Source organism: Magnolia sinica, chromosome 9, assembly GCF_029962835.1.
Source record: "Magnolia sinica isolate HGM2019 chromosome 9, MsV1, whole genome shotgun sequence".
In the NCBI taxonomy this organism is placed as follows: Eukaryota; Viridiplantae; Streptophyta; class Magnoliopsida; order Magnoliales; family Magnoliaceae; genus Magnolia; species Magnolia sinica.
Window position 1 is genome coordinate 2,593,479 of NC_080581.1, and position 15,773 is coordinate 2,609,251.

The 15,773-nt window shown below is 38.4% G+C and overlaps 1 protein-coding gene across 3 annotated transcripts in view; it reads right to left on the reverse strand.

Annotated features, from left to right (window-relative positions):
• The window catches only part of LOC131256656 (uncharacterized), a 33,365-nt gene that overhangs the window by 17,414 nt on the left and 178 nt on the right, over window positions 1–15,773 (reverse strand). For all 3 annotated transcript variants that reach the window (XR_009176907.1, XM_058257618.1, XM_058257617.1), the window contains exons 2-4: window positions 9,353–10,735; window positions 6,550–6,610; window positions 6,358–6,455 (exon numbers count right to left, since the gene is read on the reverse strand). Coding sequence is in view for 2 of the 3 variants with exons in the window: in XM_058257618.1 (XP_058113601.1) it covers window positions 6,358–6,455; window positions 6,550–6,610; window positions 9,353–10,485 (1,292 nt within the window). In the remaining variant the exon portion in view is untranslated. The remainder of the gene's footprint in view (window positions 1–6,357; window positions 6,456–6,549; window positions 6,611–9,352; window positions 10,736–15,773) is intronic.

Genomic DNA, 15,773 nt, shown 5'->3' on the forward strand with positions numbered 1-15,773 from the left:
CCTCGCCAAGCAGCATTTTTATAAGCCGAGCTATCAACCCAACATCAATTGTGGCCTCCCGATCTCTACCCACTGGAATCTTGAACTGCAAGGGCTCCAGCGTAGGCTCTCGAATGTGGGCGTAAAAGGCTCGAATAGTGCCCACATTTGCACGGTACTCGCTCTCAAATACGGGACCCCACTCGGCCTCGACCAGGCAGTCCATCGGCAGATATTGCTCAAAGAGTCTCTCATCCACATGAGCTTCAAAAAGGACCCTGCAACCATGAAATCTCCCATGAGACATATCCGTCAAAAGAATCCTTTTGGGGGGAGCCTGGGGATCAAGCTCCCGCTTGGTCCTTATCTCCTGATCGACACTTGAACTTGCGGCGGCGGCCCTCTGTCTCCTTGAACAAGTAGGGCGACTAGGCCCGGCTTCATCCACAGGAGCCCTTTTCTTTCCCATGATAGAAAGAATGGTGGGAATCGAGAATATGGCCATAACAAGCTCGAATAAGGCCATGGAAAAGGGAAGGAAATAGGGAAATGGAATGGTTTATTGGGTTCTCCCGAATTTGAGACACAAAGTGGGGTTTGGATGCTCAAATGAAAGGAAATGAAGGAGGTGAACAGCTATGAGAGAGAGGTTTGAAAGGGCGGCGTGAGTGGTGCACGAAAATGGAAGGAGAAGCACTTGGAGGGGCGATTTGAGTGAAGATTTTTGGGTTTTCTTGAGAAAAGGAGAGCTAGGGGGGTGGGATATGAAGAGGGGCAGCCAGTAGGCCACATAATGTCCTCGGGGAGTCGGCCCGCATGGCCCACACCGGCCAGGCTCGCCAGGCGGCGAGGCCTTGCGGAATCGGCGAGGTCCTCATCGACCTCTGGACTTTCTGGCGAGGGGTTGCCAGTTTGGCGAGGTCCTCCTGCCCCCTGGGTCCTAAAAACATGTGGGTCCCATTCTGGGTCTCCCTGGAGATGCCCCGTTTGGCCCCCGACTCCCTTTTGAGTCGTTTCGGGTCATTCCGGGTTCCTTGCTGATGTATATTTGCATTTATCGATTATTAAAGGCTGGGATGGGTAAATCGTGGTCTAAACCCATCGATTGACGGTCTAGGGGTGATCTGGGGTCGTCTCAAGCGATCATAGAGGGGTACGGACCCGATCTCGGTGATCGATATCGGTTAATTTCGCCGATTGGCGAAACTGGGAATCCTATGCCTGTTTTTACGTTTTCTCGCACCCTTCTACGTCGAAATGCGTCAGCGTACGTCGTGTGACCATAACCCAGGTCCAGTTTAATCTAAATCATGCTTTGATACCAACTTGTAACGGCCTGAAAATCGGAGGTCGAGTAGGTACCCAACTTCCAAGTTCCAACACATCACTTATGCAACATAGATAATGTTGATTTGATGTTGTCCATGTTAGTGCATAAAACATGAATGAGATTAAGCTAAATCAGCAAATCATACTCCAGGGACAGTTGAATTTACGCAAGCGGAAGGCTGTGATAAGTGTATAAAATGTATAAACCATTATAGGTCCCCAAAGTATGAACGCATTGCCAGGTCAAATAGTTACAAGTATTGTTTCAAAATACAAAATATCAAAAGTGATGGTCCACTACAAGTATAGGCCCTAAAGCCATGTCGATCAAAACGGTCTATAGAAACCCGCCTGAATACTGCATATATGAGAATGCCTCCTCATCATCCTCAAAGTCCGGCTTCACCTCGCAGGCTGCGCCATCATTTGAAACTACAACAGGGTCTGGTTGGTGTTTAAAACACCGTCCCGTAACATGTGAGTGAGTGATCAACTCAATGGAACAATAAAGCAAAGGTTAACATGTTATCAATTCAGTCAAGCAGTAATGATAACGCAATACAACAATCAGGTCCTAAGTACTCTTGTTAATGCAAGAATGATATGAAATAATGATGCATGCCCTTGCCTGCGCTCCCTCAGCGACTTCATCTCACGATCGCGGCATGAAACACTTCCTCAGTGCTTGACTTGCTACGCCAAAGGCACATGTAATGTGGTGCATGAGCGTGCTTACCAAGTTCTTATTAGTCCTTTTCATACAACAGGATTAGGAAACTAAGGTACCTCCCTTATATCATTTCCCAAATAGTGATCCATTCTAGGGTCATCAGTCCTAGTAAATCTCATACAATGTTATGGTTCTAGGTCGCTACACAGGGCTTGTCATCTGATCAGTGTAGGCCTAGTTTGTACTCTAGTTGCTACGGAAAGGCTCATCGCCTCTACACAGTCTCAGAGTATGCTCGAGGTCACTACAAAGAGCTCGTCACCTGATCAGTGTAGGCCGACAGCTCAAATATAGTGTCCCATACCACCGTATTCAGTTCACGAGGCTGTGTTGCTCACTTGACACTACAGGGATGCTCGTCCCCCCAGCGTAGGCCGACAGCTCGACCACGGTGTCCCATATCACCATGTCTGGCTCATGAATCTTAGTGGATCGAGGTACCAAGGTTAAACGGGCTTTCCACTGGTGAGTTTGGTACCTTAGATTCAAACAGTAACGTCCAAATATAGTGAACATACATCAAGTTAATCGGGTTACTGGACGAGCTCGACTAGTACAAGCGTACATAGAGTTGATCGACATGAAGTGCGTAAGCACTCCGTGTGGCCTAACCACTATCGACACCCCAAGTACGGCTCGGATTCATCAACCACATCCTGTATGGCAACACAATGTCAGCCAACTGGTCAAAACCTGTTACCAATTGCTTGGACTATATGATAGTCCCAACCGCATTCAATTACGACAAGTAATCATATGAGAAAGTCAAAGTAGTAATGGATCAATAATTCAAATCATACAATCATTCGAGCATTTTATGGAATACAACTTAAACATGAATTCACACATATGCATTCCATGCCTAAACAGACACTATAGTATAAAAAACATGGAGGAAATCATACACATAGTTAAGGTAGTTGAGAATCATATCTCAACACCCATACAAAGTACAATTAACTAACTACTAGGTCATTTAGACATTCTTACAAACACTTAGTCTACACATTCCAACATACATGACGTATGTTGGTTATAATATGTATTAGGGCAAAACCTTTTGACAAGAAGTTGTCGCATATACAATAAGCATATATGCACGATAGATAATCATGTCGGCTGTGAATCCAAAAACCATACGTATTCAATTATTTCAACAAATACATAGAATAAACTATACTCGACATAGTTCATACGTATTCGCAAAGCGAAACAAACATCATGTCTGGCATGTGAAATGGCACCCATGATAGTAATAAATCATTATCCGGCATTGAAAGTCTTGAAAATCACAACCTAAACGTATATAGTCTGCACCTTACGCCGGTAAACGCGTAACGGATTCGTTTTAGACACTTGGTCTTTGTCAACGGCAGAATGGCAACCTATAGCATGAATTAGGTTAGCTATTTCACCACTAACACTATATGATACCCTAAAACAGATTAGGGTTAGGTTTTCTTACCCAAGTACACTGTCGGAAACGCCGGAATATCGCTACAGACGCGATAGATAAGCGTGTGGAGTGGTAGGATTAAATCCCAAGAACAAACGCTAGTACACTCTCTCACTTCCTCTCTCTTTCCTTCTCTTTTCTCTCTTCTCTCTCCTAGGGTTTCCCAAATTCGTATGAGATGAGAGAGAGAGGGTTTAAGGCCCTTATATAGGCCCAGAACTGATGGGAATGGCCCCAGGGCCAAGGTATACTTAGGTTATGTCCAAAGAGCGTCCGTTTCGATCTAACGGAGCACTTCTGGAGGCCCCTTTTCTGTGTGTGGTCGGACTTAAGCTCCCTGACATTGGATCTAGGTCAAGCTGAGTTTTCGGTCCGATCGGATTTACAGATCGACCGTGGCGGACCAGTTTTAGTTTAACGGTCACCGGTACTCGATCAGGGCCACAAGTGTACTGACATGTGTTGGAAATTTTCCTTGTTCCGAGGGTGTAATTGGGTCAGATTCCGACGGTCTGAATCCTTAGATTTGACCTGTAAGTGAAACGACTCAATTCACTTAAGTCCCAGTTCATTTCCTAAAGATATTCGCGTTTCTCACACACTTCGCTCCGGGCTCAAGTTGCGCGTTTCTGGATACCATTAGGACTTGATTTCCGGGATGGTTGTCAAGTCCAATGAGGTGGTCATATTCGTATAGTTTCGTAGTTATTGGACTTTTGACGTGCGGTCCAGGTCCAATACGGAGTTTCGATGTGCTCCCGAGAGCACCCGGGTTTAGAGATTGATCCTAAGTCTTAAGGTAATGTAGCGGTAATGATTCTGCACAGTTTGGGTCTTGCAGATCATATTTAAAGTGATTAGTGTTAATTTCATAGATAAGCTAGTTTAGCACTAGTTAATTCCCGCTTAATTTCTAAAGGTTTCGGTCCTGGGTGATTTCTACCTAAGGTGGTACTCAGGTCTTTGTACGGATTTTTCCGAGACGTTATAATTTCTTATGGTGTGGCCCACTTGATGATTGAATTTTCTTGATTTTTAGGGCATTCCATCATCATGGTGAGGCTTACTTGATGTGTGGGGTGGATGGCATGTACACTCAATGATAGTTCCACACATAAAGTGAAATAGAAAAACTTTAAAGCTCTATCAAAGTGTGATGGACTGATCGTCAATAAGAAATACTAATTCATAGTGTATGTATAGGCAGTGATTGCAGTATTGATAACATCGGCCAATACTATCAATATTGCACAGTGCTGATATGAAACTGGGTTGTAGTTGGGAAACTTCCCAACATCGGTCAATATTTCACGATACATCACAATTTATTGATGATATATCAATACATTGCAATATTATGAAAATATCATTGACGTAAGTTCCCCAATATCGTCGATACATATTGCACATATCATAATATCGCACTTGCATCGGTCCTCTTCCAAAAAAATTGAGAAATTTGCCAAAAATCCATAAACAATCAAATTTCTCTGAATTTTTTTGTTGGGATTACGTTGTTAAGGGGATTTCAACCAATCCTTTTCATTTTTTTTTAAGAGAAAAGGGAATTTGGGTGTGTAGATCGAGATTGGAGAGCATGTGGTACCAAAAACCCAATCCGTGAGTTTTTTGCTAATTTAAACTGTTTCTCTTGTTTAAATTACTTGGAAAATGTGGAATGAAGTTAGCAATCCATTATTTTACATGGTTTTGAATGGCTTAATCATGGATTTTGTCTTCTGATTTTAGAATTTGAGGAAAATTGGAAATTGGGGAAAAACCAAGATTTCCCCAAATTTGCCCATTTAACTCGAAATTAGAGTGTGGAAAATTAGGTGAGAGTGATTGGAGTCTGATCTACAGATTGACGGAACTTTTTTGAAAATTAAAAAAAATAATTTTAATTACATTGATTAGATATTATTTATGTCTTACATTTGTGTATTTACGAGTGTATGTTGATCTTAACATTAGTTACATTCATTTATTTATTTTTAAAAATAAATTTAATTAAAAAAATTACAAATATATATATTTAAAGTAATCACTATACATTGTAGGACAGATTTGGCTTTTGAATGTATTGTTTGTGTTTTCATGTCTTTTATTATTAAAATTATATGAATCGCTTTTGAATATAGATGCTTCACTTTTGTTACACAACACATCATTTAGGACACTATACAAAAGAAACTTATCATGCGTACTTTTTTTTTTTTTTTTTTTGTGATCTTTTGAGTTCTAACTCTTAAGTGTGCATTAATATCTTTTTTAACATCCCCTGAAGTTTCACTGAGAAATTCAACCAATTTCCAATGTTTCCCAAAAACAGCAATACATTACACGATACATGCAATACACGATATGTTTTTGTATCCCAAGAGTGTGATACATGTGTCGATACTAATACTGAAAACATTGCATTGTGTATAGGTATAGGTACCTGGTCTTTATTATTATTATTTACCACAGATGGGTACCCAATACCCTAATGGGTACCCCACATTCTAGTGGATATGAGTACGGGTGCACATTTAAGGTCCTACATGGGTATGGATGAGGTACTCATTGGCGGGTATGGGTATGGGTGCCCTTGTACCTGACCTGAATCCGGCTCATTGCCATACCTAATTTCCGCACCAATAAATAGCTGAAAATGAAATTTATTATTATGCCTCCTACCAATAGAATTCTAACAGAACTATCTGTAACCATCAGTAAAATCAAAATATTAAACACTCTCTCTTAGAAACCACTCTAATAAATGTTACTACTTCAATGTGGCCTTCAAGATAGAAATCATGGCTAGAAAGTAACTGAAATGATTGCATATGCATATTTCTAAAACTTCAAAATTTTTTACCTGCGCCACTTTCCACAAATAACTCCCCCATCTTCATCTATGACCTCTCGACATTGAATCCAGTTACCGACAGATTTCTGTTTGTTGCAAGTCCAACCCTAAGGATGCAAGATGACGTTTATTTATTTCTGCAAATAAAAATGGTGCTGACTAGAATTCATCCACAAAGCATACTGAGGCAAGAAGGCTTACATTCAGTCTAGCACACTCTGCAGGATCTATTTCCAGAGGCTCACCAAATATATTAGAGTTGCTACATCCAAAAGAGCCAATTGCCAAACGAGAAACATGAGTTTCATGACCATCAATGCAATAATAATGAAAGACAAGGAAAGAAAACAGGTAAACTTGGAGTTTTTTTTTTTTGAAAATGCACGTATCATCTTTTATGTTTTTCTTAATAATAACAACATACAAAACAAATAAATTAAGGAGAAATGAGTTCCACAAGAAAGAATTGCCCTGCAGCACCCTTTTTAGAAAGGCTGTCAGCCAAATCATGAGGGGTTGTTTGGATGGCAGCCAGAAATCTTCCCCAACAATTTTAGACCTGACCGGGTACTGACAGTGTCAGAATGGAATCAATACATGCCATAATTAAACTAATGCTGTCAGTGGTCATAATTGAGGGGTTTTTTTTGGCCCACCTAAAGAGTGGATGGGATTGACTTTGAGGGACTGGATTCTTCTACCCTGGTCCACCTAATGGATTGTTTGGATTACTCACTCATGTAATGCGTTGGTACCATGTGCGGGCTGGCAGATTTCCCCACCTTGCCCAACTTATTTTTGTGCAAAAGAGCTAAGACGTATTGTCCCCAGAAATTGCCCAGACAGCATGTGGGCAGAAAAAAAGTGTGCTTCATTTAGCCAAGAAGCAATGCCATAAATCTTGGGAAAAACAACCAAAAGACTTCAAGGTTTGGATTGCTTGAACTTCATGCAAAATATAACATTACTAGAATCTCCTTCAGTGACGAGTCTAGAGGAGAAAGATCCTTAAACCTTCACTAGAAGCCATGGCTACTGCTTCATTTGAATCTCACCAAGTGGCCAGTCCGAGGGTCACCATTATCTCAACTTTATTATTCCCAATTTTGCTGGGCCCCATACTCTCTACACCAAATTCGCATCACAGAACTGGCACTTTCTTTTGCTTAGCGAAAAAAATTTCTCCATTACTTCTAATCAGAAATTAATTTCTGATTAAGCGGAAGAATTGATGCTTCTATGACATTAATCTGACATGGAGGGTATGGCCCACTAAATCAGGACTAGGCTCAATCCTTCTATTTTGAAGGATCCCCTACCCAAGTGGAACCTAGAGTGTAGGAAAGGTTTGGAGGGGTCATTGCTTGACTAAGAGACAATGTTACTTGGACATGTGGCATGGAAGCCAAGTTATCGGCACAACAAATTCCACAAATCTGTGCATGGAAACAGTTCCTTTTACAAATCAATAAATTTTTTAACAAAAAAAAAAAAATCTTGTAAAAAAAATAGATTGATAAGTAGACTATTAAATGTTTTTTGGTTGGATAGAAAATCAAACAAAATCTGAAAAATCATTGTACTAACCAAAAACCAATTAGTAGTAGTTTAAACTATAAAAAATCAATTTACAAACATTAAATGCTAGGCAATAATCATATTACGAAACAGTAACTTCTATAAATGGTACAGTGAACATGCTCTCTTGGAAGTTAAAAGATTCAGAGAATCCCAACAAAAAGATCATTAAAAACAAAGAACAAAATGTGTGATTTTTTTCCCCCCTTCATGTTGGTAATGTACCAAATACCAATAATATAAATGAACTTAAACCTAGAGTGTCAGCAGGAGTCCATGTGATTCTTTTTACATCCATTTACCCCCTTTTTCTTCAAAGGCTCCAAATTCTTCATATATTGATTTTCTACATAAATTAACTCGTTTTTTTTTTTTTTTTCCTTTTTTTTTTCTTTTTTTCTTTTTATACTGCTTTTTTATTTGAATTGGCAATGCTAATTCTTTTATTGCCAACTTACTCAAACTAAAGGTTTTACTAAGTATACTCACTCTTTTCTAATGAAAATTTTGTTTTCCTTCTAGGAAAAATGTCCCAGTGATATCACACCCATATTCAGTATATTTCAGAACATGGACATATCCATGTCTTATTTCTTGATAGAATTTCAAGGAAGAATCTACAATTATATAAAGAATTAAGGACATTCCATCTTTAATTAGAGCAGCAAAAAAGTTCAGGAACATCCCGGAGCAAATTATTCTAGGTTAGCAATGGACTTTGCACCGTTTGACGATTTTGGAGGGTTTTCATGATTTTATATTGGTTTTAATTTATGAAGAATAGCTTCATGATTTAGGTAGGCTTTTGGACGTAGAGACAAACAACAGTTGGCAGGACAATGAGTGAACCAGGGGCAATTTGCATATGTGTTGGCATGGAAATGGCTGTACTAAATGTGTCTACAATTCCCCTGTTTTTTCAGCCCCAAAGCACAAGTGTGATGTGTACAGGAAGGTCTCAAACATAATTCACCGGCATTTTGGTGTTGGTGAGTTTATTGAGATTGGGAAACCAAAACTTTCAAAAATGCATAAATCCAAGGCAAATGAAAGGGAAAACAATAATTATCCAATTATGATTTTCATGAGAACTATTGAAACATGTAGTCCAATTCTGTGTCCTTGTTTGGGTAGCAAGTGGAAATCTGATCTTCCTCTCACAATACTCGCCTAGTTTCTTGTGCCAAGAATCCAAATTATGAAAAAGTCAAAGAATTCCTTGGTGGAATCCACCCTTTTTCTTTGCTATCCAAACAACAAAAATCGACACATCAAAGGAAAACCCCTTTACTTTTCTGCTGTTGGTCATGGAATCCATGGTTTCCAAAAATGGCAAAATTTTTATAGTAGGTAGCCCTCATGTTTAACACCATAAGATTAGTTCACAATCATAAGAACAAACATAAGCACCGTTGATAGAACATACTCAGATATTGGACCAGACCAGTCTGGAACATCTGCTTGAAAAGCTTTACCAATCCGGACCCCGGTTGTATATGGCTCTGTGTCTTCAAACATGAACAATATTGGGTCACAGCTTTGCAATGATTTTCTTCTATATTCTTCACTCGCAGTATTCAATGATTTACGAGAACCAGCGATACCTAATAAAGGTTTCGGCTTCTTCTTTAAACAAGGTTGACAATACCATTCATCAACTGGTATCCTTTTTATTCTAGGATTGCAGCAAGACAAATGAAATGCTTCTTCACAAAGGTCACAAATGAGCATCTTCAACGGATTTTCTATACGATAACATACTTTGCAAGATAGAGAAGCACCGGCATCCCCATGAACGCCCACGATATCCGGAGAAACACAAGATCCAGTAAAATCATGCGATTCCTTTTTCGAGCTGCATTTCCTCAATGCCTCTCTAGCAATATTAGAAGATGAGCACTCTGTCGCGTAATCTGCTTCAGTCCTTATGAAATCGAAACCATGTTCCACATTAGATTTCAAAGAAGAGAAGCTATCATTTGTGCTGGAGCAATACACCAAAGCTGATATTTGGTCATCAATGGCAGATGCTTCTGTCCATCCTTTCACTTCTCCAATTGAACAGTCATTAACTGAATCCAACATCGCAACAGCCTCCAAATTCTCATAAATCTGTTTGCTGTGTACATTGTCAGGATTTTGTGGATTGTGCTGCTGACAGTCTGATGTGTTTACATTACACAAAACATCTCTATCCCATACTCGTACAGGCATAATAGAAGCCTTGCCGGAGTCAGAACTTACACTAGAGAGAAAGGCATTGTCTCCCTTCGCACTGCCTGTTGCTGCATGCTCCAACAAAAAAGCGATGGAGTTCTCAAGCTTCCTTCGTCGCTTGTACACAAAGTCATTCTTTTTAGGTGAAGAACTTTCGCACATGTCTTCAATTGCTGATACATTGGAGCATATCCCATAATGAAGAAGGGGGCTATTTGTAACAACCTCATCTTTTTCCTCCCTAGTTGAAATGGATTTTCTGCATTCATCATCCCGAGGATATTCATCATGTTTTGAAGATTTGTGCCAAGTTTCACCGTAGAGAGCCCAATCAGAAAGCATGCCTTAGTTTGTTGTTTTCCAAGGTCAGATACTAGTTTTGTTGCTTTCCCAGGTCAGATACAAAAGATAGAGGTGATTTGGTATAACTAGGGACAGCTTGGGATCAACAGTTCACCTGTGAACATATTTAGAGAATGTAGTCTGCCGCAATCTGCTATCAACATGCACATATCGAACAGAATATCTTGCATTGAGCACAAAAGAACTGTCCTGCAAGCTTCTCCATGCCCATGAACTGTATACAAGTATTCTGAACATCAAAAGGAACAAGGTTTAACTCTTTTTTTTTTTTTTTTTAGAGAGAGAGAGAGAAGGGAAAAGGTTACCAGAAAAGAATTGCCTTAAATGAAACACAAGCAAAAGAAAAGTAATTGCTTTAATGTGGAAAATACTAGAAGTAAGATTTTCATGGGTGTTCAATTACAACAAAAAGGAAATTCCGTTTGATGGTTTCTACCAAATTTCATTGTAATAAAGAAGAATTACCTCTATAAATCCTTTTCCATAGAAGTATGGTAAAAATGAGATACATTTGATGGTTTCTTCCCGATTTCAATAGAGAGTAGGAATGTAGAAAGGTGATGCAGGACAATTAACCACTTGCTCTAAAAGCTCGAACTAATAGAGCATGGCGAATCAATCCCTTTATCGCATAGCCCATGCCCCACGTCCCATGAGTTAGGACCTCGACTGAAACCCCCTCGGGGGCCCCACATCACATGGGTTCCGCCCAGTGTTCAAAGTATCGGTACCACTACAAGTTTCGCTGGCTAGGGATATGGAAACAATATCGATATCGCCGATAATATTGCTGATAACCGGAAATGCAGGGGAAACATGGGAAAAAAGGTGGAATTTTCAGCAAAACTTCAGGAGATGTTAAAATCTACATATTTATATATTTAGAAATAAAAAAAATTGCAAAAATAATGCATACATAAAAAGTTTCCGTTTAATGGGGCCTTAAAAGCATGTGCTATTGTAAGAAATCAGTCCAACCATCCCATCCGGCCTATTTAACCATCCAACCTTCCATCCAAACATTCATCGAGATTGCAAAATATCAACAACACATGATATTTCACCAAGAAATCATCAACAATTGGAAAGGCAACGAAAGATTTTGGTCTCAATATCGCACATGTTGCGATATCAATAAGATCTAGATATTATCAATATTATCAATGACAAATTGAACACTACATACAACCATGTGCCCATGAAAAAAAAATTTATTTCAAAATTTTTTCTAATAAACAAAATTTCGATGATATCAATACGTTGGCGATATTATTGAAATATCATTGATACACTTATGATACAAGCATTACCTAGAATTTACATAGTTGAAAATATTGGCGATATTGATGCATCGACAATTCAAGTGACAACTAGAATTTACATAGTTGAAAATATTGGCAATTATATTAGTGATATTGATATGTTGGCGATATTTAGCGATACATTGCTAATACCTGGAATTTCTGATACTACCAGTGTTATTGGTATCGCTACCAGTGTTATCGGTATTATTGAGCTAGAGATAAAGATAATATTGGAGATAATTCGAACACTGGTTTCGCCTCACACGGGCCGCCCACCCTGAGTGTGCCCCTACATCCCACAGGCCACCCCACTTGAGCCTGGTGTGAAAATGCCCCTGCATTAATCACTCCTAGTGAGGAGTCTCGAACACAAGACCTCCCACTTTAATACTACTTTGATGCAGGACAATTAACTACTTGCTCTAAAAGCTTGAACTGATAAAGCATGGTTAATCAATCCCTTTACCTCATAGCCCGAGCCCCACATCTCATGGGTTAGGATTTCGGTCGAACCCCCCTTGTGGGCCCCAATCACATGGGTTCCGCCTCACACGAGCCACCTACCTCACACAGACCGCCCACCCCGAGTATGCCCTTGCATCCCACAGGCCACCTGATGAGTACATCACTACACGTACACCTTTGCATATGTATCAGAGGAGGTGGCGGGTTGTATAGATTTCCCTGTGGCTAGACGAGTACTTGTGATCGTGCTAAAGACCCTATGTGCATGTGCGAGCATCTGCAAAACCCCATACTGGGAAGATACACATGGGCTGCTTTATGAAGTGATCCAGACCGTTGGATTGGATGGACGTGACGATCGGGACGTTGGATTACATGATCGGGCCATTGATCGTGAATTGTCCACACTAGTTTTTCTTCGATTTTATCAGTTTATATGACTTAGTTTTGTTTATGTTATGTTTGGACACCATTATGAGTGTTTTAGTTAATTTTAGTTAGACTAGGATTATTTTCATCAAAATTCACAAAACAGGGTGTTTATTATAAATTTTGAACTTTCTTGAAGCTATAAAAGAGGGTGGGCGTATGAACCTCTCCCTCATTGGATTTTGTGATTAGAGAGAGAGAGAGAGAGCTCTTGCTTTCTTCTTCTTTCATCTTCATGCGATTTGAAGAAACTTATATGCGGAAGGAAGATTGGTGCAAGGCTAATCTTCATCAATGGAGGTACAAGGTCTCCATCTATCCCCACACCACCATCTTTTTTTCCCTCCATCAAGGTATTTTCTTCAAGCTCTCCGATTCTCTCAAATTACCCTAACCCTAATTTTTACCCGAAGTTGTATTATGTTTTCGACTTTGAAATAAACTATACCCTATGATAATTGGATGTCCCTACATCCATTAGATCCTAGTTCCTTTTTATTTAATGATTTTGTGTGATGATGTTGGTAAGTTAGGCTAGGATTATGCATGATGTTCTTTTGGTTTTCATGGGATTCATGATGATTATGGCAATGCTTATGTTTTTTTGTTAATTGTCTTAACTCTACTACTTGATCTCACATGTTATTTAGTTCATGCATCAGTCCTGCATCATCACCCCACTCGAGCTGGTGTGAAAAGAAAGGAAGAAGAGAAAGGAAGAAAAGGGAAAGAGGAGAGACTTTTATGTCACAATAGTCACTTGTGTTGGCCCCAATGACTAACACTCAACACTCTTATATTATCATGAGAAGTTCTTGAGGCTATAAAAGGGGAAGGGGAGGGAGACCTCTCATTACTTGGTTTGACTAAAAAAAGAAAGAAAGAGAGAAAGCTCCTGTTTTCTTCTTCGATCTTCATGTGATGTGAGGGTGACTTCTATAGGGTTTAGGGTTCACCCTCACATCACATGAAGATGGAAGAAGAAAACAAGAGCTTTCTCTCTTATAGTCTCAAGAACTTTTTGAAATTAAAATTTAAACCGTGTCTAATGAATTTTGATCAAAATAACCCTAGTCTAATGAAAAATCAAATAAAATCACTCATGAGGTACCCAAAACACAAATCAATCATAGACTAAATCCGAAAAGAAAATAATGTCCAATAATGATGAAAAAGATCTACGATTAATGGCCCGATCATGTGATCCAATGGCCCGATCATCATGTCCCTCGAATCCGATGGTCCAAATCACTCTCTAAAGCAATCCATGTGCATCTTCCCCGTGTGGGGTGTTCCAGATGCTTGCACATGCACATGGGGTTTAAACATGATCATGTGTACTCGCCTAGCCACAGATAAATCGGTGCGGCCCACCTCCTTTAATACGTACAAAGGTGTACGTGAAGTGATGTCCTCATCAATTAATATTTGTGTTTTCCTTTCGTAGTAGTGGGAAATAACCTTATGAACAGTTGTATGGCATATATTTGGAGGGAAAATGGATTTAGATGCGAAAATCAAAATCAGAGAGCATGTGGTATCAGAAACCAATCAACGAGTTTTTGCTAATTTAAATAATTTTCTCTTTTTAAATTGCTTTGAGTTTGTGGAATAAAGTTAGTAATTCATGATTTTACATGTTTTGCATGCTCAATCATGGATTTTGACATCCGATTTCAAATTTAGGAAAATGGGAGAATTTGGGGAATTTTCGAAAGAAATCCAATTTCACCCATTTAATTTGCAATTAAAGTATGGAAAAATCATGTGAGAGTACTTGGAGGCTGATTTCCAGATTAATGGAATATTTTAATTTTTTTGAAAAAAACAATATTTTTAATTAATTACATTGAAAAAGAAATAGAAATATTTTTTTTTGAAAATTTAAATTGACCAGATATTATTTATGTATTTATGAGTGTAATTGATCTTAACATCAGCCATATATTTATTTATTTTTAAAAAATAAATTTAATTTTTTAAATAATTATAAACTAATTTAAAATAAAATATATATTTTTTAAAATAAATGTACTAGACATCATAGGACGGATTTTGTGTTTAAATGTATTAGTTGCGTTTTCATACATGTCTTATATATATGAACTTATTTGAATATATTTACATCACTTTTGTTAGACAATGCATAGTTTAGAACCCTATGCGAAGGAAACTTATCATGTGTACTTATTTTTTTATGATCTTTTGAGTTTTAAATGTGTAGTAATATTTTTTAAACATCCCTTGAAGTTTCATTAAAAAATCAACCAATTTGCCAATGTTTCTCAAATATACCGATACGTGCAAATATTTCCCATGTGATACCCTAATGTTTCCGTATCCCAAGGGTGCGATACATGCGTTGATACCAAGTACTGAAAACACTGCTTAAAACCTTTAAATTCACATGGCATGGCCCACCTGAGTTTCAGAATACTTTGATTTTTGGGTAATTATTTCATCTTGAAGAGGCACATCAATAAGTGTAACTTTTTTTGTTTCTAGGCTATTCATCTTCATAGTGGGGCTACCTAGAATCTCCTCTTGTTTAGTAGACATCCATGTCAAGCCACATGTGAGATAAGCCATGGACGTCAAGTGTAGGACATGCACATCAAGCCACATATGTGAGATAAGCCATGGATCAAGATGGTCCAATATGCCAATGTAAAATGATCAACATGAGCCACAAATCTCAAATGCCATTTACACAACAATCTACCATGTTATTTACATTTTTTTTTTAATGAAATTTGGTATGCAATCAAGAAAAATGGAAATTAAGACTAATTTGCATGAAAAAAATTTGTGGAATCAAACAACGAAGATTCCATTTCATTTCCACCCTAATTCATGAAAATATCATTTTTTAAGAAATCATTTTCTCACTTTTTTAAACCAAGATTTGTATTAAAAACCCCTAAAACATCGCCAAATATACAAATCAAAGAACTCAAATAATGAAATTGCAATATTAAAATACAAACAGGCGAAACACCAAAAAACTCAAACAAGATACATACCAATATAACAGAAAAATCTAAACACATAATAATAAAATAACATAAA